Here is a 26,311-nt window from a genome sequence, read left to right on the forward strand (position 1 = left end):
TTAAAAAAGGAACATTGTGCCTGGTAGATGGTGTATGTGTTAAAGAAGGAACATTGTGCCTGGTAGATGGTGTATGTGTTAAAAGTGGAACATTGTGCCTGGTAGATGGTGTTTGTGTTAAAAAAGGGACATTGTGCCTGGTAGATGGTGTTTGTGTTGAAAAAGGAACATTGTGCCTGGTAGATGGTGTATGTGTTAAAGAAAGGGACACTCTGCCTGGTATTTATTTATTTATTTGATTAGTGTTTTACGCCGTACTCAAGAATATTTCACTTATACGACGGCGGCCAACATTATGGTGGGAGGAAATAATGTTAAAAAAGGAACATTCTGCCTGGTAGATGGTGTATGTGTTAAAAAAGGAACATTGTGCCTGGTAGATGGTGCATGTGTTAAAAATGGAACATTGTGCCTGGTAGATGGTGTATGTGTTAAAAATGGAACATTGTGCCTGGTAGATGGTGTATGTGTTAAAAAAGGAACATTGTGCCTGGTAGATGGTGTATGTGTTAAAAATGGAACATTGTGCCTGGTAGATGGTGTATGTGTTAAAAATGGAACATTCTGCCTGGTAGATGGTGTATGTGTTAAAAAAGGAACATTGTGCCTGGTAGATGGTGTATGTGTTAAAAATGGAACATTGTGCCTGGTAGATGGTGTATGTATTAAAAATGGAACATTGTGCCTGGTAGATGGTGCATGTGTTAAAAAAGGAACATTGTGCCTGGTAGATGGTGTATGTGTTAAAAATGGAACATTGTGCCTGGTAGATGGTGTATGTGTTAAAAAAGGAACATTCTGCCTGGTAGATGGTGTATGTGTTAAAAATGGAACATTGTGCCTGGTAGATGGTGTATGTATTAAAAATGGAACATTGTGCCTGGTAGATGGTGCATGTGTTAAAAAAGGAACATTGTGCCTGGTAGATGGTGTTTGTGTTAAAAAAGGAACATTCTGCCTGGTAGACGTGGGACTGTTTGTTTTGTATATAATGTGTAAAATATCTGTAACTTTCAGCTATATACTTAAAGAAAAGATGTACCATATTTATTATGGTGAATTCCTTTTCATTTTCATATTTATTAACACAAGAATTACATTATACACATGTACATAGTCCCTCTGTTTTATACATGTACAATCTTTTGTGTTTTTTATTTCAACATCTCGGATATTTTTTCTAGGTTCCGTTAATGATTTTCATTGAATTTTTCTTAAATGTGTTGGTGCAAAATAAAGTGGTATGTATAACTGTGGAATGTTACCATCTGTGTGATGTGTTAATTTGATAGTGAAGTAGTGACACCATTCTCACAACTGGTGACACACGGGATGGACATAATGTCCTGCTCTCTTCTGCCAGAATGAAACCTGACCATTGACTGCTTGATCAGGCTTTAAGCCTACAATTTGCCTAACCAATTCAGGTTCTTCTTTAGGGCTTTTTACATAAATTTTCCTCCTTAAAAGACTCCAACTTTGAGTCTGAAAATACTGGCTGCAAGATGTCCAGAATATTTCATCTAACTCCCAGTATAGTACACCTGAGCGGAATGGCAATATAAAAAGACTATTGTAAGATGCATGACTAGGGCATACACAAGAAACTGGGCCGCCGGGGGTGGGGTATGTTGCGGGGGCGTGTTTGGAAGAGAAAACCGTGCGCTGGCCGAGGCAAACAATCCACAACTTCTGTCAAAAACCAACCCGGACCAGCAAAGAGTGATATGTCACCTATGAACATGTACGTGGGAAGGTCTGGCAGCAACCTGTGGATGGTCATAGGTTCCCATTGAGCTCTGCTCGGTTTCCTCCCACTCGTATAAGTGAAATATTCTTGAGTACAGCATAAAAGACCAATCAAATAAATAAATGTATGTGGGCAGTCCACACCTTCCGTTTTCTACAGGACTTCCTGTTTTTCAGGATTTAGTGATTTGAGAAGAGGTGAAAATCTCCCGATGTTATATGACATGCAACTACATGTACATGGAGTGTCCAGCCCGCCTTTGGTTGTCATCAGGACTACCTCTGAGCTGCAGAGTACAAGACGGCCAGTGCCAGCCTTCCTTTGGTTGTCATCAGGACTACCTCTGAGCCGCAGAGTACAAGACGGCCAGTGCCAGCCTTCCTTTGGTTGTCATCAGGACTACCTCTGAGCCGCAGAGTACAAGACGGCCAGTGCCAGCCTTCCTTTGGTTGTCATCAGGACTACCTCTGAGCCGCAGAGTACAAGATGGCCAGTGCCAGCCTTCCTTTGGTTGTCATTAGGACTACCTCTGAGCCGCAGAGTACAAGACGGCCAGTGCCAGCCCGCCTTTGGTTGTCATTAGGACTACCTCTGAGCCGCAGAGTACAAGACGGACAGTGCCAGCCTGCCTTTGGTTGTCATCAGGACTACCTCTGAGCCGCAGAGTACAAGACGGCCTGTGCCAGCCCGCCTTTGGTTGTCATGAGGACTACCTCTGAGCCGCAGAGTACAAGACAGCCGGTGCCAGCCTGCCTTTGGTTGTCATCAGGACTACCTCTGAGCCGCAGAGTACAAGACGGCCAGTGCCAGCCTTCCTTTGGTTGTCATCAGGACTACCTCTGAGCCGCAGAGTACAAGACGGCCAGTGCCAGCCCGCCTTTGGTTGTCATCAGGACTACCTCTGAGCCGCAGAGTACAAGACGGACAGTGCCAACCTGCCTTTGGTTGTCATTAGGACTACCTCTGAGCCACAGAGTACAAGACGGCCAGTGCCAGCGTTCCTTTAGTTGTCATTAGGACTACCTGGTCTGCCTTCTTGGCCAGGGCCATGTAGATGGTCTGCCTACTTGGCCAGGGCTATGTAGATGTTCTGCCTTCTTGGCCAGGGCTATGTAGATGGTCTGCCTACTTGGCCAGCTGAGGGAGCCCTTAGCAAATACATACACTTACATCACACATGTGAACACTTGTGGTGTAGATTCATGTACGCATGATCAAAGCACAAGCACTCAATTCTGGATTTGGCAGAGCATCCGCTTTGTGGGCAGTGGTCCCAGGGTCAATCCTGGGTTGAATTGGGTCACACCTAAAACCTTGAAAGAGGAAGTTGTAACTTCCTCACTTGGCTTTCAGCACTAAGGGGATAGTGCAACGACTGGGTGACCCGTATCAGTGTAATGGCTCGGGTGGGGGCGGCTTACTTGCCTTCAGTAAGTCGTCTCAGTGAAGCACCACTGGGTAAAAGAACCGTGGAAATCCGTTCTGCAACAAGGGGGCTCCCTACATACACTCTGTGAACTGAAAAATTGTTAAGTACAACGTTAAACCCCAAGCATTCACTCACTCACTCAATTCCAGTGTTTGCTGGTGGGGACGCTCTCATATACTGTCAACAGGTATGTCAGGTTCACGTTTACATACCTGTCAAAGGAAGGTGGGCATGTGTCACCATTCTTTTTTCCCCACCCATCAACTTGATGCACTAGCTGTCATGTGTTTAAAGCAGGAAACTATTGAGAACAGCATTAAGCACCGATCAAGTAAATGAATACACAAAACAAAAATGTCAATACACTGAACAAACTTTTCTGTGGAAACAAAATTTATTGGCATTGTAATAAAGATAAGCAATTCATTCACCCATCATAAAAACACACAAAAAAGGAGCAGCACCTTTGTATATAGAGTTGATCATTCTTACGATTTCATTGTTTCAATACATTTGGACATGTTCTTGGCAAAACCATTGAACTGGTTTTCCACAAATGGCAGGAGGAAATTTGCATAGAAACTGTTAACTGTTTTACCCAATGTCTTATGCTACATGTATTTCTTTGGTAGAAGTAAATGAGATACTGTACAATGAGGCTGCTCTGAATGCCTAAAGCCAGTACCTTGTCACTGTCTGTCATCCGCAAACACAAAGACATCTTCACAACAGTTACATGATCTGATAAACAGCTTAGATTTGACAGCTAACTCAAGTCAATTAATCCTAAAATGCACTTGTTCATAATTACATGCCAGTACTTCTTCAAAAGACACCATTGTGTAAAACTACATGTACAATATTCTAAATTATTAACAATTTGGGTATTTCAGATCAGAGCACGGACCAATTCTGAAGCAACAGCACATGATCTGCATGTATGCCTACATGTAACTTGTAACTCGTTAGAAAGCACTACTGATATTAAAAACCAATTGTCAGACATACATAGTCCCCTACATCTGCCTTTTTTATGCACTACCTAAAATAATGAATGGTTTGTGAAGCAGCAGTTTCTGCATGGCTGAAAGCAGCGATTGTCTGCAGCTGCAGATGTATAAAGTTCTCAATCTGTCTGATTAGGTTGTACATCAGATTTGGCTGCATGATTAGTATGTGCCAATATTCTTAATTAATTTCACACACGAGGAAAAGAAAAGTAAAACATATATGGAAAAAAAAAACACGTATTCAGTTTACAGCTCGATTTCAACTGGATGAAATAACCATAGCTCAGAATTATGAACAAGTAGTCATTCCAGTAGAATAGGAATTCATCATAACAAAGTTACAGCTTATGTACCTTGTTCTTACAAAGACCTTAGAGATAAAGCCGTTCACAGAATTCTGTGGTTGTGACATTCAGTTGAAGTTAGCCTTTATAACGTGTAACTGAACTAAACACGTGAGTGGGACGATGATTGGACATTATCTACAAGTCATTAATTCCTTACATCCATGAAAATATAAATATAGAAATTCATTAATCTAATACCATACTGGCCAAGAGAGTAGACAGAGACAAGGCATTAATTTACCCGTCTATACACATATGTACAGACCATAAAACTATCATGTATTTACAACAAAACCTTTGTACCGAAGTCCTTCACAGTCAACAACTAAATACATGCATCTAAAATAAATTTAGTCATGTTTTTACATAATGCCAAGTCTTCAGGTGTAGAATTAAAAAACAGATTTAATTAATAAATTCTGCTGACTAAAAAATAAAATAAAATAAAATATAACAATGTTGGGGCCTACATGTGGAACAATGTAAAAACACGGACAAGCAGAATCCAGGCCGTGAGGTCTGGGCTCACTTTCAAAAACACATCCTAGATGAATTTCTAAACATCCCTATCTTGTAAATCACATCTGCTAATTATTTCCGAAAAAAAAAACAAAAAAAAAACATACCGGAAAACTTAACCACTGGATAAAAAAAGAGAAAAGGATTTAAAAATATTTAGAATGTGGGCATAGAAAGAACACATCTATCTGTACATATTAATATAATCTACATCACATGCTTACATGTCAGGTTGTTCAGTAATATGTCCCATGATTCAAAGATAGGAAATACTGAAGCATTGCACACACAAGTAACCATGGTAACATGATTTCATGGTGATTTCATAAGGTTGTTTACGTGTACTTGTTTCTTAAAATCCAAAGAACGGGGGCAGACTCCCCTAAAATGGTGGTTCACATGGTTGTTCACATGGTTGTTCACACAGTTGTTCACATGGTTGTTCACATGGCTGATGTGCTTGTATAATGAAAAAATAATATGTAAACACCTGTAAAATTATAAAACATATTAAAATATTTTATTTTAGCTATTCCACACCTGACTTCCTATAGTGACAAGACACATCAAAAAGCAGCAACCTGAGGGAAACTTCATAAGACAAAAGCAGCTCAACAAGTTGAGGTATGTCTGCCTGTCTGTTTGTCTGCCTGCCTGAGTATCTGTCTGTCTCTCTGTCTGTCTGTCTGCATGCCTGCCTGCCTGCCTGCCTGAGTGTAAGACCGAATCAACTTCTTGCAGAATGCCACAGCAAATGTGTGCTTGTTTTACATTGTTAAGCCAAAAATCAGACAAAAAAAGTCTTTGGTTCAGACATTCACTGTCACTAATTTGTGTTGACATTATGGCTTGTTGGGTGTCCACAATTTTAATTCCAAAGCTCCCCAAATAAGCATTTAAGCTTAAGATAAAATTCTGAATGAAGTAAAATATTTTCTCTCTGAATTTATATTGGCATAAAATTGAAGTTAGGGATATCTATATCCAGTTGAGAACTGACACTTAAGCACACTTTTACAACTTTGAAGTATTTTGAAACATTTTCTAAGGTACAAATATCGAACTTTAAAAAAATTCAAATTAAAAAAAAAGTTAAGATGGAATGAAACATGTCAAACAACATTTGAGCTACAAAGCATAACAATACAATGATAAAGCAATACCTACATAAATTTATATACACAATATTAGAGTAATATACACAAAGGGTGGGTTGCAAAGTGTATTATAATGTGCAATAAGGCAAAAGTTGAGCAAATCATACCCCACTAAATAAAGCGCTTGTGAAAGACTGGAGAACAGTGACACTTTATAGAGAGAGTTCTACACAGACAAATTGTTAAAGCCATTGTCATTCGTTCTATACAGACATGGTGTTATGATACAACCACTGCTTTAGTCTAAATAGACATGGCATTCTATAAAGACGAGGTGTTAATTCATAATCACTCATCCATTCCAGAGACATGGTGTTAAGCCATAATCATTCATCCATTCCAGAGACATGGTGTTAAGCCAAAATCATTCATCCATTCCAGAGATATGGTGTTAAGCCAAAATCATTCATCCATTCCAGAGACATGGTGTTAAGCCATAATCATTCATCCATTCCGGAGACATGGTGTTAAGCCAAAATCATTCATCCATTCCAGAGACATGGTGTTAAGCCATAATCATTCATCCATTCCTCGCCACGATATGGCTGATATATTGCCGATGTGGTGTTAAGCCATAATCATTCATTCATTCATCCATTCCACAGACAGCTTACCTCTGCTAAATAACCATGTCCAACTGGACACTCACACAATTAAATGTCAAAGCCATTATTAACATAAAATGGCTTCAATCCAGTCACTCGTAATTTCTTTGGGGTTCAACATCACTTAAAATATTTATTCTGAAGACTAATAACGAAAGTGTCTGCTAGTAATCGGCCCCAATGTCAACATATGTATAGTGCTGTCTGACTGCAACACTATGCTGATGACACCAGATTTCATAGCTTAATTCACAGTATACAGACACTGGGCCGATTTGTGCTAGGTCTATTCCCTTAAACTGAGCCTCGTAGGAAGATAACAATGAAGTCTAAACCATCAATATGACAATGAAATTGTCTATCTAAATTCAAAATGATCTAAGTGTTGAAATTTACATACGACACAGCTTTTTCTACACGCTTAAGGCAATGAAGTTTACTTATAATCATAAAAAGAAAATGAAAGCTATTTGGGCTGGGATCTGTCAGAAAATTACCCACTACTGTAAGTTAGTAATGCCTCTTCTGAGACTTTTATTGATCTCAAATAGATGTTTAGATGTTTGTTTGGAAGGATATGATATTCTAAGGGAAAAATCTAAGTTATAGCACCAGAAGTGACATTCCACAACAATTTGTTCTCTTTAAAAATGCACATTTTTGGGCAAAATGTTTAGGTCATTTACTGTTGTTAGTCTCAAATCAGTATAAACTATAGAGACAGCTTAAAGCTGAGGTAAATGTGAGTGTTGAGCCTAATGTCAAACAGTGCCATAGAGTCCTGAGTATGGGTTAACACAGGTGTGGATTACATCAGACATGTTCATGTAGTATCCAGGACCAACTTCACTAAGTCATCTTTGACCCAAGTCAGGATATAAAACAAGATTTAAATGCTCATGTGTGGCAGCAAGTAAATATAATAATTCTTAAAACTTAGTTGAGGCAAACACATTCTTTGAGCTTTTGGTATCATGACAATCTCATTGTAAATTTTAAACTTTAAATCATTACCTTGAGCTATGATTCTCTGTAACTGATCACATGCTACATAATACACAGGCATTTCAACCTTGCTCAGTGGTCCACACCATGTCTGTTGTCCATAAAGATACCGGTAGCTAAGTTGAAAAGGACAGCTCTAATATATGAATTCTAAAAAATTGTTACAGTACCCCAAAAGAGAAGAAACATACAGCACCCTCATCACACATCTTACCTCCTACCGAACACTGACAATCTAGGAAATTGTCAACTAAACTGTATACCACAGGTAGGTGAAGTCAGCATGTTATACTGAACTTATACAGATTAGAAAACAACATGTTAGTCTCAGTAATTAGTCTGAAGATCAGTGCTCATTGCCCTTTTTTAAGTCAGCTGACTAGATACCCTTTTTTTCTCCAGTAACACCCAGCAGTTGTTAATGACACTAATCAACAGGCAGGTCAAATAAAGCGAAAATAAAATTAAACTGCTTGACGACTCTTACATGTACATATAGTATTTTCTGAAACCGTCAGTAAAATAAAATTACAATAACCTGTAAAAAGTACATATCTATCCGTACACTTTAAACCAATGACTGAGCCATGTTTTAGTCGTTCACAGGTGGAGAAGACAATACAACAACAACAAGGGATAACGAATGAACTGCACTGAAACAGTTAACCTGAGCTTGTCCAAATGCAGAAATAATAGTGGAAGCTCAAAAACAGTGTTATAAAGTTTACATTTGTAAAAAAAAAAAGAAGAAAGAAAAAATCATGAAGCACTGATGATGGTGAATATCAAATCTGCACAACAGCACCGAACTCATCTCTGTTCACAGTGAATTCTGATTTTCTGTTAACAACTGGGTATCTTTAATTACTGTGCAATGGTGATTCAGGTCTAAGGTGGACTGATGATTGTTCTCTTGTAATACAGGAGTCCTACAGTGCCCATGACTCAGCCATTTCAGAAATACAACATTACAGGTTTGCCCATGACTCAGCCATTTCAGAAATACAACATTACAGGTTTGCCCATGACTCAGCCATTTCAGAAATACAACATTACAGGTTTGCCCATGACTCAGCCATTTCAGAAATACAACATTACAGGTTTGCCCATGACTCAGCCATTTCAGAAATACAACATTACAGGTTTGCCCATGACTCAGCCATTTCAGAAATACAACATTAGAGGTTCGCCCATGACTCAGCCATTTCAGAAATACAACATTACAGGTTTGCCCATGACTCAGCCATTTCAGAAATACAACATTACAGGTTTGCCCATGACTCAGCCATTATGAAGGCACAGATGAACAATAGACCAAACAACTTTGGCCTGACTTACCTCAGCCTGGTAATACTCTCCGTTATGATAGAATATTTAAAGGTGGATGCTACTTCCAGTGAACAAATGCTATATGTGTACTGACTGTCTTTGATGCGGAGACTCAACTCAGAGACCAATCAGTTCAAGGCATCAAGTTTTATGGCATAGGAAACATTTTTGATTGAGTGAGAAATGAGATGGATAACAAAAAAAAAAAAAATCAAGACAACCCATGTTCTTCTGGACTTGACTGACACTCTTCAAAAACTGGGTCAGTGCTGATGTAACCCCGGGTTTAACTTAAACCCCTTACTAAACTCAACCCTACCTTATCTGAGCTAATAAGGTTTGTCATATATTGCTTCTGAAGTCACCGATTAGAACTTTGGACATCAAAACATTTTGTATTTTACCCTAACACAAAGTCTAAATCATGGTTCAGCATCACAATTTAACTTGGTGACCCTTACACATACACATATACAAAGATATAACCCTGGATAAGTCCTACACGTATTTCAAGCTTAAAGTTGACCCTCTATTAAACAACTAGGACCTGGTGCGTTGTGGAGTTGTCTACCCTTTACAGATAACAACAGATACAGCCCTACATAATTGAAATACACAGTTATGTTTTCCACTGTTACCTCCAGTGGTATACTGTTCAGACAGCTAAGTGCAGAGTGCATGTATGTGCTAAAACCTGGTAAAACAATGCAATGTTTCAGGTCTAGTCAGAGATACAGTGTAGAGCCTCCTAAAGAAGAAGTTAATGTATATGTCATACCATACACTGTAACTACTTTCTTATTTAATTCCTTTGGTTGTTGTTTTATGCTACAGTCATGGATTTTTCTCTTTTTAAAAATTACGGTCTATAAAAGATATAGTTTATAATAGTTCAACATTCTAGCAGTGTTACATGTATTTGCTGTGTATTTCTTCATGTGTAGCTTTCCAAACGACTTACATTTCATTAAAGAAAATCCCTTAAAATGCCTTGTATCTTTACAACAATGGTCTGAAATCTTTCTTGAGAATTTCAGGACATTTTCATATCTGATTAAAATTAAAAAAAACTTATCACAATCTCAGGCGCAGACACAGTTCTCACGAAATCCTCGAACTATTATCTGGCCTTGGGTATTCAGTCATCTCCTGTAAAGAAGGTAATTTTGTCAGCACCTGCAGAGAGGTCACCTCGGTCTAAATCTTGGCTGGAGTAAAGCTCAGTCCACACAGGGCAATGGTCACTGACCACCCCGCCCCACTTCCACCCGTCTGGGATCCAGGGGCTGTGGAGACCATCTCTTATTACACCACCCTCCCCTGAAACATGGAGGTACAGGATAGAAGATTCAGTTTAAATACACTATATTAAGCTAAGAGTATGGACGGTAAGACTGAATATAACTTCCAAGTTAAATACTCAAATCCACATATGTTTTCATCCATGTAACACTTAGGGTTGACATCTCATTCTACCTTCATGTGAACACAATATGTGATATCACGATGATATTCCTGAAGCATTGTGTAAGTCGAATAAGGCCATCCAAAAACACTCAATCTAATGTGTAACACTTACCCATTTGACAAGTTTGAGGGTAAACTAGACATTTTCTGGTATTAAAGGGATACAGAATCAATTCTGATTGGCTGGTGTGAGAGATAGGCAAGCCCAGACTATGTCTTGTCCATTCTGATTGGCTGGTGTGAGAGATAGGCAAGCCCAGGCTAGGCACAGCTCAAGCTGAATATTAGCTATGCTACATTTATTCAAGTGTGACCAAGGCTGCCGGGTTTAACCCAGGGAATCTTATCTCCACTCGGCATCGATTCTGTATGCCTTTAAGATGTCATAAAGTGTGAAACTCCTCATGTATTGCATGGTCTACAATTATCATACAATTCACTGTTTCACAGCTTACTTGTACTCACCTGTCAGAACAGATTTCGTCTGATTGGCCACCCAGATGTTGTCGTAACTCTTGCTGCCCTCTGGCCTGGATGTGCTGATGTTGGTGTAGGTGTCAGCTGGTATACAGTTCTTATATCCCTTCTCCTTCAGCTCAACAAAATCTGTTGTTACAAAAAAAGAAAACAAACAATGCCCCTGTGATTCCAGCACACTGATATATTTTGTGTATGTACATATTTTCTTTTATGCTTAGAATTATATAGTTCAGATGTAGAATAAAGGCATTTCAGAGGCCAAATGCTCCTAAATTTCTCCTTGAGCTCGCAGAAAATGTGATGCTGCCAAATGAATGCCCCAAGGAGCCAAATTGAGTATCTGAGCAGAATATACAGATCAATGAACCCCCCAAAGTCAGAAATAAACATTTCAAACCCTGAGAATTTATCTATTTTTGTACCAAACAGATGTCTTTGCATGTAGGGGCCTCCGTGGCTCAGTCGTAATGACCCAGAAGCCTCTCAACAATGCGGTCGCTGTGAGTTCAAGACCAGCCCATGCTGCCTTCCTCTCCGGCCGTACGTGGGAAGGTATGCAGCAACCTGCGGATGGTCGTGGGTTTCCCCAGGGTTCTGCCCGGTTTCCACCCACCATAATGCTGGCCGCCGTCATATAAGTGAAATATTCTTGAGTACGGCGTAAAACACCAATCAAAAAAAAAAAAATGTATGCACAAGTCATGACATGCAGCTCGAGCAGGTAGTAACAATAAGCACTGACGGAGAAAAACACGACCACGTTCCTCCACATGTTGTTCTGTTTGCTCTTTTGAACTAGCGGTTGAAATCAATACACAATACTATTAACATAAAACTGGTTGTTACAATACATGTATGTGATGGTTAAACTCACAGACCTACAGGAAATTTGCTATGGCTGTGACACTCCTCCAAAAGTTCATGTCGTCTTACACATAGGCCCACTGAATGGCCCGTGTTTGAATATGAAACTGGTGAGAAAATCTAGCAGTCGGCATATCGATGAATGCTGAACCCTGACTGCTTTTGTCTTGGTTCATCTCCTCAGAAGTTAACAAGTTAATCACATCAGAAGTACTTACTGCATCTAAAAAACATTCATATCCAAGAAAGCCAAAAAGATGACTAAATTAAGTTCAGTTCCTAGCAGGAAATACAAAAATCTGGAAAATGAATAGAACATGAAGGAGATTTAGGGCAACACCCCACCTAACTCCAATCCAAGCATACTCACCATCTGCCCCTGGGGTCAGGTTGAAGTCTCCCATAATCACCACATCATGTTCACCTGTAAAGCCAGATATACAATGTAGACAATACAAATGAACTCACAATGCAGCCACATCATGCTAATTGAAAGATCAGTTAAAATCGAAAACACTTTACAACTGTTATGTGATGAGTAAATTGTGTTAAATAAATATATAAAGGCCTGGGACCAAATATGTTTGGTTTTGCTGAAGCCAAGGATCACTTTGTGGCATCAACTTGTGATACCTTATAACACACCCTGTGTGGATGCGTGTTATCTCACCTGGGATGTCTGTCTGAGAAGCAGTGGCATATTATAAGAAAGTGTATCATACAAGGAAGTGTACGCTCTGAGGGGGCACACCTGATAATTGGGACATGTACCCATAGTATACCTGTATATCTGATTAATATACATACATACATATATATATACATATATATACCCGAAAATTAGGGAGTGTATCTCACCTGGGAAGTGAATCTTACCTAGGAGTGTATGCTGCAGGACTGTATCTCACCTGCGAAGTGTATGATGATGGAATGTATCCCACCTGGGAAGTGTATGCTGAGGAAGTGTATCTCATCTGGGAAGTGTATGCTGTAGGAGTGTATCTCACAGGGGAAGTGTATGCTGAGGAATTATATTGCACCTGGGAAGTGTATGTTGAGGGAGTGTATTTCACCTGGGAAGTGTACACTGAGGGAGTGTATTTCACCTGGGAAGTGAATCTCACCTGGCAAATGTATGCTGAGGGAGTGTATTTCACCTGGTTAATGTATGCTGAGAGAGTGTATCTCACCTGGGAAGTGAATCTCACCTGGCAAATATATGCTGAGGGAGTGTATCTCACCTGGGAAGTGAATGTTGAGGGAGTGTATTTCACCTGGGAAGTGTAGTTCACCTGGCAAATGTATGCTAAGGAGGTGTATCTTACATGGGAAGTCTACACTGAAGGCATGTACCACCCTTAGGAAGTGTATGCTGAGAGACTATCTCACCTGGGAAGTGTATGCTGAGAAAATGTGCGCTGAGGAAGTGTATCTCACCTGAGATGTGTGCATTGAGGCAGTGTATCTCACCTGGCATATGCATGCTGAGGGAGTGTATCTCATCTTCCTATGCTGAGGAAGTGTACACTGAGGAAGTGTAAGTTACCTGGGAATTGTATGCTGAGGGAGTTTATCCAGTGTTTGTACTGGGGTCAAAAAAAAAATCCTACTTTTGTCGAGGTTTGCAATCTGCTTGTCAGATTAGACGAGTAGTACGGCCCGAGCCCATGCGTGACCTCATAACCCTGCTTGGAGTCAGAAAATGAAAATTTTGCCGCGATTTTAGAGTCCGGGAACATCTGTGCAAACAGAGTCGAGGTGCATGCTGCTGCGTGAGGAGATATACCATGTGCCTCCAGGTGATGCAAATAAATAATTTCCGCATCTCTCCCCAGCTCTTCAGTGCCCCGGGCCTCTGCATTCTTGACAGCAGCAGCAGCTGCAAAAGCATGCACAATACTCCCACGGCATCCCGCAGTCGTCTTCGCCTTCTGATGCTTACCGGTAGCACTATGCTTACTAAGCGCCTTTTCGCCCTCCTTCAAACAAACATTGGACTTGCAGAATCGGCACGTAACATTAAAATTGTCATTCCTAAGGATCCAATCTCCATATTTCCCCCCGTTCGGGTCGCTGGTTTCCAATAATTTCTCCGTAAAGTGTAACACCATCTTGGCAAGACTTTGGAAATGGCGCGATTGTAATCTCGTGACCTCTCGAGATTTTCCGCGAATTTACGGGTGATCGGTTCCAACAGCTGTACTTACTCCCTCCGCTGCATTATTTGGACATAAAGACTGCGGATGGGGTGTGCTCAATTACTGCAAGGCCGGAACAAGCCTGACTTTGGTACATTGGACGCGGCGGGTGTATTTTCAGTAAGTGAACCGTTTAAAGTTTTGGCGACTGACGTGTCTGCTGAACTCGGCCTCGCAAAAATCATCCCTTGAATTTCTCAAAGATTACAGTAAAATAAATCTTTCTACATGACAAAATTCTTCTGCACAACAAACGGCAAAATCCGACGAATTTCGGCGAATACGGGTTAAAATTAATGAAAATCCTACTTTATCCGTCAAAACTGTGAAAATCCGACTTTTGTCGGATAATTCGACGCGGTACAAACACTGTTTATCTCACCTGGGAAGTGTATGTTGAGGGAGTGTATCACATCGGACACTCTGTCCACCTCCTGACCGAGTCTGTCTCTGTCCTCATTCTGCAGGCCTGTAGCCTTCAGGTGGACGCTCACCAGAACACAGTCCACTCTCCCTAACTGCACAGGGAAACATCAGTGATATCAGCATTGTGTATAAATATATATATATATATATATATATATATATATATATAAGTGTGTGCTTTGGACATATGACAACGAGGAGTCATTGGGGATATCAGCATTGAGAGCCACTATAAACTAACTGTAGAGCTACAATATCAGCATTGAGAGCCACTATAAACTAACTGTAGAGCTACAATATCAGCATTGAGAGCCCCTATAAACTAACTGTAGAGCTACAATATCAGCATTGAGAGCCACTATAAACTAACTGTAGAGCTACAATATCAGCATTGAGAGCCACTATAAACTAACTGTAGAGCTACAATATCAGCATTGAGAGCCACTATAAACTAACTGTAGAGCTACAACAAAGCTATGGAAACTGGATGCTGACGGCAGTTGTCAACAAACAGTAAATGGTACAGCTACTTATGACCAGAGTGAACAGTGATGGTGGGAACAATGTAGTGTGAAGCCAACAAGAAAGTTCTAACTGCGTTCTAAAGCCCAAAAGCCCTAAAGCTCTGAACAACATCGTGGAGTCAACAAGTCAACCATTTAGTAGACTGCCCAAGGTGTCTGTATGTCGAGTACTGGCTTGATTGATTGATTTCTATTCTAATATTGCTAGACTGCTAACATCCTGGTAATGGACATCAAATGGCAAGTCTAGAGGAACTTTCAATGAGCTCAACTCTGAAAGGAGAAACAGGTACGCCCTTGTGATGTTACATGGTAACTTTCCTATGTCAAATCGGCAATGCCCTTGCAATAAGTTTATTACTATTTCTGTGTGTTTTGAACCTTACCTTAAATACCCCAACAAATGGTTTTCTGGTAAAAGCTCTCCTTCCGTTGTCCTTCCCATCTAGCAGAGCAGAACTGAGAAGTGAGACCTTCTGAGACTTGTCGTATAAAAACCCATTATATTCTGTAGACTGGAAAACACAAACACAAAATACACACCAGCTCACTGAAACGTTCAATGTAGACAAACAAATCTGACAAAAGCAGCACTGCCTCAAGTTTCTGACCAAGGGAGATAACAATCCGTGATTTGACAAGGGAGATAACTTCCAACAGATACATATACAGGACTATATATAAGAATCTCTCAACCAGGCCAACAGCCCACCTGTGAAAAAAGATCCCACACAAAATAGTCTCCCATGCATCACATTCAAAATGTTTGCATCAGTCAGAGATATGGTTTCCAATCTTACTCCTTGTGACTACATTTTCTGACTAAAATTTGGATGCAAGTAAACCGCACATGTATCTATAATAGTGGACACAAATCCGATATGACCTGATATTGTCGCAGAATTGAATGCTTTACCCTGTTGTAGTCTGAAATTCCAGTTCTCCATCACCAGATTTAAATGTCACTTGTTATAACTGTCATATCTTCACATATTAAAGAATGTTGCATGCTGCCATGATAGTTACAGTGAATCCAACCTAAGATCAATTCTATAGCCCTGGCTTAATTATGTGGTGAAATGTTCCTGTTTAATAGCTGTGAGGACATTCCCAAAGGGAGCTTACCCTGAACATCCTGCCAGCAGGTTCAGAGGTCACGCAGTCCCACGAGCCTCTGTGGCCGCTCCACCGCTTCACGTTGGGTAACACAGGGTAGTTGAGTTCATCACAGATCTAAACAATACAACACATGTCTACATCTATGTGAATCAAATAAAATCCTGTCTGTGCATTTACATGTATTCAGCATAAATCTTAAGCACAACTTTTTTACATCACTGACTATATTCTCTGACAATTATATATTTGGATGTACTATTACAATTAAAGTTTTGTGATCTTTCAATATCATATTTACATTAACATGGAATAAAATTATTTGCTAACTATTTGAAAAGCATAGTGTAGTACAATGTAACCAATCAGTACATGCGGCAAATGATTTCCATTATTGGAGTTACGTCTTGTTTTAACATACAGTCACATTCACAAACCAGCACCAAATCTAACAAAGTTCAACCATTTTTCTTGTAATCATGTCATGTACCGATGAAATGTTATCTGAACAAGTTAATGAATTGAAAACTTTGTTAAAACGACTTACAAACCTGGGGTGGTTTCATAAAAAGTCAAATCAATTGAAAACCTAAAAAAATCACTAAATCGGCCATTGTTTCATGCACAGAGAAAATCTTAAGCTTCCAAACAATGCTCCAACCCTACTGACGCTGTCCTCAAACAACACATAATCTGTGTAACACATTTTCTTTACTGGAAGAATACTTTACTGCATGCACAACAAGTTTCATAAATCAGAACAGACAGACTGATCAGACAAAGTTTTATCCACGCCAGCAAATCATAGCTTATTCTCTGACTGTAGGATCCCTTGTATAGTTGTAGTTACAGACAGCGTTACCACATAAATACCCTTTGCAGCAGTTACAGACAGCGTTACCACATAATTACCCTTTGCAGCAGTTACAGACCCTATTACCACATAATTACCCTTGGTAGTAGTTACAGACAGAGTTACCATATAATTACCCATTGTAGTAGTTACAGACAGCATTACCACATAAGTACACTTTGCAGCAGTTACAGACAGCGTTACCACATTATTACCCTTTGCAGCAGTTACAGACAGCATTACCACATAATTACCCTTTGTAGTAGTTACAGACAGCATTGCCACATAATTACCCTTTGAAGTACTTACAGACAGAGTTACCACATAATTACCTTTTGTAGAGCATCTTTATCGGCCAGTTCCTGGAAGGCCACCACACTGAACCTGCACAACACAGCAAACATACACTTACAATTACACTTCAACATCTACATGAACACAGGCATGCATCATCTTGACAACTCATATTTATTTATATAATTATAACTAAACCTCATTTTGAGGTCAATTTGAGGTCTTCAGAAAAGGCATATGTTTTTTTTTAGATTCCACAGAATAATGCGTTCAGAATACGCTTAAATAAATACCTTGGAAACTTGCGAAAAGGTTGAAGTGCTAACAAAACATAGACTCCTACAAAGGAACAAATGTGCAGACATACATGTGCATGCCTCTACATACGTATCATGTTTTACAACTCATTTGGTGAACAGGAGTATTCCAGGAGTAACACTGTGGCCTAAAATTGGAAGTTAAGACTACATTCAAAATCCGACGGGAAAAATGCAAGTTTCCATAACTAATATTCCATGACATTTATTTGTCTAAACGCGCACTTTTTTGGTCCAAATTTTAGGTCCTTTGCCAGTATTTCTCAGGCTACTTCTGAATATCTCACAAATTACAAGTACATGTGTATATACATGTACATACTGTACATTTATATGGTCTGATTTCAGAGGTTCTGTTGTCTGTGCGATAACATAGGCACAAACTACCAGTATACATATATATCCATGTACATTTATATGGCCTGATTTGAGAGGTTCTGTTGTCTGTGCGATAACATAGGCACAAACTACCAGTATACATATATATCCATGTACATTTATATGGCCTGATTTGAGAGGTTCTGTCGTCTGTGCGATAACATAGGCACACAAAAATAAAATGAGAAGTAATCATGTCAGGCAATAACATTTCTCAGTTTATTCACAGCTTCACCACCTACAAGTATTTATATAGTTCTGTATTAGGCCAAGCTTCTGCCTCACTGTACATGTACGTTCAAATACAGCCTTTTAATTTGGGCACCCTTTTACTTTTAGTAGTCTAATTTTGGCCAAAATAATTTCAGATATTTAGAAAACTAAACTGAATATCTTATACTTAGATGTATGTACCAAACTACAGTGTCAAACCTACAAAGCTTGACATACATACATGTATGGTAATTCAATAAACACAAGGATCCATTGAAACAACTGGCTGTCTATCTGAAATACCATTGCATCAAATGTGAATCAGTTATTCTTGGTACCATTACATTTACATGTACATGTAACAGTTTCCTTACTAAGTTTTACATATACACATGTCGGTGCACGCATATGGTTAGCCCAGTGTATAGTGTTTGAAAAAATGATTGCTGCAATACGATCATATATCTGTGATGGTAGAATAGACAACTTCATAATACAGTGTATGGCAGAATAGGCAATTCCACAATACAGTGTATGGCAGAGTAGGCAATTCCACAATACAGTGTATGGCAGAATAGGCAATTCCACAATACAGTGTATGACAGAATAGGCAATTCCATAATACGGTGTATGGCAGAATAGACAATTCCACAACACAGTGTATGGCAGAATAGGCAATTCCACAATACAGTGTATGTCAGAATAGGCAATTCCACAATACAGTGTATGGCAGAATAGGCAATTCCACAATACAGTGTATGGCAGAATAGGCAATTCCACAATACAGTGTATGGCAGAATAGGCAATTCCACAATACAGTGTATGGCAGAGTAGGCAATTCCACAATACAATCTATGGCAAAATAGACAATTCCACAATACAGTGTATGGCAGAATAGACAATTCCACAACACATTGTATGGCGGAGTAGACAAATTTCATAATACTTGATTAAAATACTCAAAATCGTCCCATTTACAATTCCTAAGTGAAGCTTTTCTCTAATTACAGTGTTGATATGCAAAACCATAAAATATAGTATACTTTACATGGTAAACTTTAAAACAATGTTACTTGGTATTAATAGGCTGTGGGTTTGGTGGTAGAGAAAAAACGACAACCCATTTATTTTTCAGATATGATAAGCTTCAAATGATAAGCTGCAAGCCAAGTTATACATGTACAGTACACATATGTCAGGCATTGCACAGCGCTGAAAATATTTAAGTTTGCAGAATGTGCAAGTGAATGTACATAACAATGATGCAAGATCAATCAGTGTACTCTCTCACCCATTCTCCAGGATAGTCATACAGATCACGTCCCTCACGCCTGGGTTACTCGCCTTGTCTACACCGCACTGTTGAAGGTTCCACGAAGCCAACCGCAGACACCTACGGCTCTGGTGCTTGAATGTGTAAGGTTTGACATCCGGCCGCGATGGCCTTCTCGCCAATGGGCCAAGAATGTCGAACAAGTCATTCTGAGAAGCTGTTAGGTTTAACGTGTCTTTGTTTAACTCTGCTGTATGGTGAATACAGTTGGCATTGGCATCTCCTGTACCATGCACATTGAAGGCAGGTAAGTTATTAGATACATCCCCGTTGGCGTAAGGCGAAGGGGCTTCGGGAGAGTTAGGCGAAGCACCTGTGGGTTCTGTAAGTGTCAACTGATAGCGGACAGACCCTAACAAAGCTGGGCCGATCCTCTTAACCTTATCAAGGTCATCCAGGGACTTAAACGGGCCCTTTTTGTCCCGATATGACACAATGTTCTCTGCTATTGCCTGCCCAATGCCCTTCACCTTCATCAGCTGGAACACGTTGGCAGTGTTGACATTCACCAGTTTAGGTGGGTTACCTGCAGCCGTCCTGCGGACTTCCCTCTCAGATGGACTGAGGTCCAGGTTGGAGTTCTCCACAGAGCTGCCCCTAGAGCTGCTGGATTTCTTGCTGGACACGGTGATTTCATCGCGGATCTGGCTTAGTTTCGTGGCTCCCACGCCTGACACCAGAGCTAAGTCCTCTACCTTCTTGAAGCCTAGGATCCTGCGACGGTATTCGACTATGTTCTGGGCCGTGTGTCGGTTAATGCCTGGTAGGGTCATCAGCTCCTCCTCTGTGGCCGTGTTGATGTTAAGCAGGTTACACGAGGCGTCCATGTCCTGCGCCATCAGTGACAGGTTAAACGCTGCACTCAGGTTCCGCCGATGCCCCTTTTCCTTTGGTGTGCTCACATGGTTCTCGCTGAACTCCCGGCGGTGCGGGGTCCAGCAGCTGTTGACGGCTCCCATGTCTGTCTCCTTTATAACACCTTTAATCACACAATATCACTAGCACTCAGACACCTCGGTGGTGTCACGTATACACATGTATGATGATGTTTGCCATCAGTTTGTATGAGCCTAGGGGATAATATCAGAAGTTAGAGTACACCTGTACTTCATCCACCTCATAGTATCCAGTTGTGGTACATGAGGGCACAAGTGCATCATCAAGCTAACAGCATCACCATCTGCTGTATGAACTTCTACTGAGGCTGAGCCCAGCTTTCTTGACAGGAGAATCCAGAACAACAAGCCCAGCACTGAGAGAGACTCCTTCAGCCGAAAGTGTGCCGTCTTCACTGAAGGTCAGTGTTCTACTGATCAGCTGATTGTCTGGTAATCCCACAACCTGGAACGATGACAAGAACGGCAAAAGGTGAGAATAGAACACAAGACTGTAGGATATCTACACATGCACACACGTATGATACGAGGATATCTACACATGTACACATGAATGAGGATATCTACACGTGTACACATGAATGAGGATATCTACACGTGTACACATGCGTGATGAGGATATCTACACGTATACACATGTATGAGGATATCTACACATGTACATATGAATGAGGATATCTACACGTGTACACATGCATGATGAGGATATCTACACGTGTACACATGCATGATGAGGATATCTACACGTATACACATGTATGAGGATATCTACACATGTACATATGAATGAGGATATCTACACGTGTACACATGCATGATGAGGATATCTACACGTGTACACATGCATGATGAGGATATCTACACGTATACACATGTATGAGGATATCTACACATGTACATATGAATGAGGATATCTACACGTGTACACATGCATGATGAGGATATCTACACATGTACACATGTATGATGAGGATATCTACACGTGTACATATGAATGAGGATATCTACACGTGTACACATGTCTGATGTGGATATCTACATGTGTAGATGTGTGATATGAGGATATCCACAATTGTACACATGCATGATGAGAATATATACATGTGTGTACACATGTATGAGGATATCTACACATGTACACATGTATGAGGATATCTACACCAGAACACAAGAATCGTACGAGGATATCTACACGTGTACACATGTACATGTATGATATGAGGATATCTACATGTGTACACGCATATGATATGATGGAGTTCTTACACTATAGGGGCTTACTACTACAGTTCTATTATCCAAGTGCAGGTGTAACCAAAACAGAACCAGTTCAGCTAAGGATAACTTCTACATCTCACCAGGTACATCCACAGGTATACCTCACAAGCTTTAGAACTGCTCAAATGATGGCAAATACTATAGCAAAACTTGGGTAGCAAGGATACCAAAGAGCTCACCTGTATAAGATATATGAATGCAAACATCAGTTCAATGCATGCACTGCAATTTCAGAAGTGAAATTGTGAATTTGGTCATTCACAGTAACTAATATTCATACATAGCATCAGCAATGGAACATTCCTCTTGCATCATTGTGCTTTATATGCCAGTAAAACTTCAGGTTAATATATGCAATACTTTTTGCAAGATACCGCCCCTAACACTTTGTTTAATATTGCTTTCTCTATTATTGGACGTCGACACCGATGCTCAGGGTACGACATAAACTATGCCTGTACTTTATAGAGGCCATCTAAAAATGTTAAATTATCAACACAACCTGGTAATTCACTAACAAGACATAACCCTACAAAAGTTATATGGATAAAAACAAACACTGTTTACCTACTGCAAATTAAAATATAAAATACAGTGACATGCACATCCATCTTTAATACAGGGTCACATTTTTGTGAGAATTGATTGTCTTATCGGAAAACTAAAGCGTAGGCATCAAAAGTATCATGTTCAGGCTTTTTTTACAAAGGAAACTTAGTGCAGCTGTTCCTTAGACACCTCTCCACCGTCGTAACGCTGTTGTAGGAGGGACAGATCTGCCTACCATACTACTACCTAAAGTCATGTGGCTTTAATAGGTGAACGTTTTTATCCAATGATAGGAATGAATACACTGTTATGCTGGTTGTCACATGTACATGTATATGTCTGCGTAATACCTGTCTTGCCTATGACTGAGTAAAACAATACAAAATCTTCATGTTTTCAGCAATCTTTTGAAAGTATGTACAGTTGTGTGCAACAACAACATGGTGACGAAACTAGGAGACATTTGTGACTGTGTTGATTATGTTGAAGCGTGTGTAATGAAGTGTGTTATAATTAGGGAGAGGTGTATCATTTTATATCTGGCTTCTTCCCTCAAATCAACAACACCGGAGGAGGGAAGGAGAGAAGAAAAATGTCATACACATCTAGCCAGACCTTCAGCTTATATACACAGCCACTACACAGTTGCATAACTAGTACCTCACAATTGGCATGAGAAAAGTTCTATATAAACAGAAAATGCACAGCATAGCACAGAAAGATAAAAAAAAAACAACAATAAGACCAATCTTATACTAACACAAAGACAGAGATACATTTATTCATCCGTTTATTTATTTGACTGATGTTTTATGTCACACTAAAAATATTTCACTTCTATGATGCCAGCCTGTATTATGGTGTGAGGAACAGAGTGGTGCAGAGCCTGGCGGAAACCCACAACCATCTGGAGGTTGCTGACAGGCCTTTCCACCTAACACAGATAAATAGGGACGTTAACCGATGGCTGTCGGACACAAGACATTGTGCACATATAAGACATAAGATGCTTAACTCCAGCTGGTACAGTGTTCACCTCTCCAGGTAAGGCCTGGTATCTGCATGACCCTGGACTACAGACAACAGGCCTACAGGTAGCTGGATGTAGACTTAACAGTGAATTGACTGCATTGTGAACATACAACAGACATGTACATGTACTTGTATATTGGGGGCTTTAGCATAATAAGTGAATCCTTATGACAAACATTCTGACAAGACTCTCCAGATATATTTGGGTTACAGGAAACAAACATGTTTTAAAGATGGCACTTTGAACTTGTCAATGCTTGTACATGCTCAAAGGCAATGTGTGAAGGAAAACCAACAGGAGGGGAGGGGGAGAGGGAGACAGATGAAACAGGGGGGAGTTGGAGACAGATGATGTTATCACCATAAGCCTCAATGACTGAACACTTTCTTTTCTAGGTCATGTTACATGCAGGTCAACATGAACTCAAGTCATCACAGACATTTACACTTCTTTACACTTGCTGCCCCTCCAGTTATGTTTACCGATTACTCCCCCACTCTATGTCACCGTCATGACTTTACTACACAGGTGCACACTTACCAGGCCCAAGCCTGAAAATACATGCAGGTTTTCAAAATCCCTGCGGAGAAGGTGGTACATAAAACACCCATACTGTCCACTAAATAGTATACATACATATATATACATTGGCCATAGTAAACCTGATCCAATATCATGCACGTATATGTTAAACACAGAGTTAGACCATATGGTTCTTGCCATTTTCTCCAACGAGCAGTGTTCAAGTTGACACTGACTCCCACTCACCTGCATGTCGACAACCAAATAACAGTCTGAGATATCAGGCAGGGTTTTAACATGTGTGGTGCAACACTGACTCCCACTCACTTACAGGTACACATGTGAACAACAGTCTGAGATATCAGGCAGGGTTTGAACATGTGTGGTACACCATACTGATTCCCACTCACCTGCATGTCGACACCCAAACAAAAGTCTGAGATATCAGGCAGGGTTTGAACATGTGTGGTGCAACACTGACTCCCACTCACTTACAGGTACACATGTGAACAACAATCTGACATATCAGGCAGGGTTTGAACATGTGTGGTACACCATACTGACTCCCACTCACCTGCATGTCGACACCCAAACAAAAGTCTGCGATATCAGACTGGGTTTTAAAACATGTGTGCAACACTGACTCCCACTCACTTACAGGTACACATGTGAACAACACTCTGACATATCAGGCAGGGTTTGAACATGTGTGGTGCACCATACTGACTCCCACTCACCTGCATGTCGACACCCAAACAAAAGTCTGAGATATCAGGCAGGGTTTGAACATGTGTGGTGCAACACTGACTCCCACTCACTTACAGATACACATGTGAACAACACTCTGACATATCAGGCAGGGTTTGAACATGTGTGGTGCAACACTGACTCCCACTCACTTACAGGTACACATGTGAACAACAGTCTGAGATATCAGGCAAGGATTGAACATGTGTGGAACACCATACTGACTCCCACTCACTTACATGTACACATGCAAACAGAAGTCTGAGACATCAGGCAGGGATTGAACATGTGTGGTGCAACACTGACTCCCACTCACTTGCATGTTGACACCCAAACAGAAGTCTGAGATATCAGGCAGGGTTTGAACATGTGTGGTGCAACACTGACTCCCACTCACTTACAGGTACACACGTGAACAAAAGTCTGAGACATCAGGCAGGGATTGAACATGTGTGGTACACCATACTGACTCCCACTCACCTGCATGTCGACACCCAAACAAAAGTCTGAGATATCAGGCAGGGTTTGAACATGTGTGGTGCAACACTGACTCCCACTCACTTACAGGTACACATGTGAACAACAATCTGAGACATCAGGCAGGGATTGAACATGTGTGGTACACCATACTGACTCCCACTCACCTGCATGTCGACACCCAAACAAAAGTCTGAGATATCAGGCAGGGTTTGAACATGTGTGGTGCAACACTGACTCCCACTCACTTACAGGTACACATGTGAACAACAGTCTGAGACATCAGGCAGGGATTGAACATGTGTGGTACACCATACTGACTCCCACTCACCTGCATGTCGACACCCAAACAAAAGTCTGAGATATCAGGCAGGGTTTGAACATGTGTGGTGCAACACTGACTCCCACTCACTTACAGGTACACATGTGAACAACAGTCTCAGATATCAGGCAGGGTTTGAACATGTGTGGTACGCCATACTGACTCCCACTTTAATGTACATGTATGTGCATTGTACATGCACTCTACATGTAAAAACGTAAATTTTAGCACCAGAAGTAATATCTCATGACATTTATTTGCCACCAAAAAAGGTCCTTTGTGGTCGAATTTTTAGGTATATACAACTTTTCTGGCTACATGTACACGTGCAGGTACGCACAGAGGTATACTGGTGGCTTACACATACATGTATGCACAGAGATATACTGGTGACTTCCACATACATATATGCACAGAGATGTACTGGTGACTTACACACACATGTATGTACAGAGATATACTGGTGACTCACACATACATATATGCACAGAGATATACTGGTGACTTACACACACATGTATGCACAGAGATATACTGGTGACTCACACATACATATATGCACAGAGATATACTGGTGACTTACACACACATGTATGCACAGAGATATACTGGTGACTCACACACACATGTATGCACAGAGGTATACTGGTGACTTACACATACATGCACCAGTCACAAAATCCACAACCAGGCTGGGGTACACATATATAACTTACCTGGCTACCTGCAGCTCCTTGCTCCACGGCCTGTACTGGAGTGAGACTGTATTAAGGTCCCAAGCTAAGCCCTGGATGCACCGCTAGCACAGACAGCACTGACAGCTGTACAAGGTGTGGATGTTGTTGCAGTCAAGGCTGGAATAACAAGATGCGA

The 26,311-nt window shown here is 40.5% G+C and overlaps 1 protein-coding gene across 1 annotated transcript; it reads right to left on the bottom strand.

Moving 5' to 3' along the window:
- Window positions 1–5,735: 5,735 nt before the first annotated feature.
- Window positions 5,736–26,311, bottom strand: LOC135465599 (endonuclease/exonuclease/phosphatase family domain-containing protein 1-like). Its single transcript, XM_064742865.1, has 9 exons — window positions 26,155–26,311; window positions 19,573–20,955; window positions 17,412–17,463; window positions 16,236–16,343; window positions 15,497–15,625; window positions 14,543–14,678; window positions 12,333–12,386; window positions 11,084–11,224; window positions 5,736–10,471 (listed from the first exon to the last, which is right to left on the bottom strand). The coding sequence occupies exons 2-9, from the start codon at window positions 20,571–20,573 to the stop codon at window positions 10,290–10,292; spliced, it is 1,803 nt and encodes a 600-aa protein (XP_064598935.1). The 5' UTR covers window positions 20,574–20,955; window positions 26,155–26,311; the 3' UTR covers window positions 5,736–10,289.

The sequence above is a fragment of the Liolophura sinensis genome, chromosome 5, assembly GCF_032854445.1.
Source record: "Liolophura sinensis isolate JHLJ2023 chromosome 5, CUHK_Ljap_v2, whole genome shotgun sequence".
NCBI classification, from domain to species: Eukaryota; Metazoa; Mollusca; class Polyplacophora; order Chitonida; family Chitonidae; genus Liolophura; species Liolophura sinensis.

Coding starts and splice junctions, on each gene's coding strand:
- LOC135465599 (XM_064742865.1), bottom strand. CDS start 20,573: ATGGGAGCCGTCAACAGCTGCTGGACCCCGCACCGCCGGGAGTTCAGC. Junction 17,464..19,572: donor ATGACTATCCTGGAGAATGG/GTGAGAGAGTAC, acceptor TGTGTTGTGCAG/GTTCAGTGTGGTGGCCTTCC. Junction 15,626..16,235: donor CTGCTGGCAGGATGTTCAGG/GTAAGCTCCCTT, acceptor TGTGTTTTCCAG/TCTACAGAATATAATGGGTT.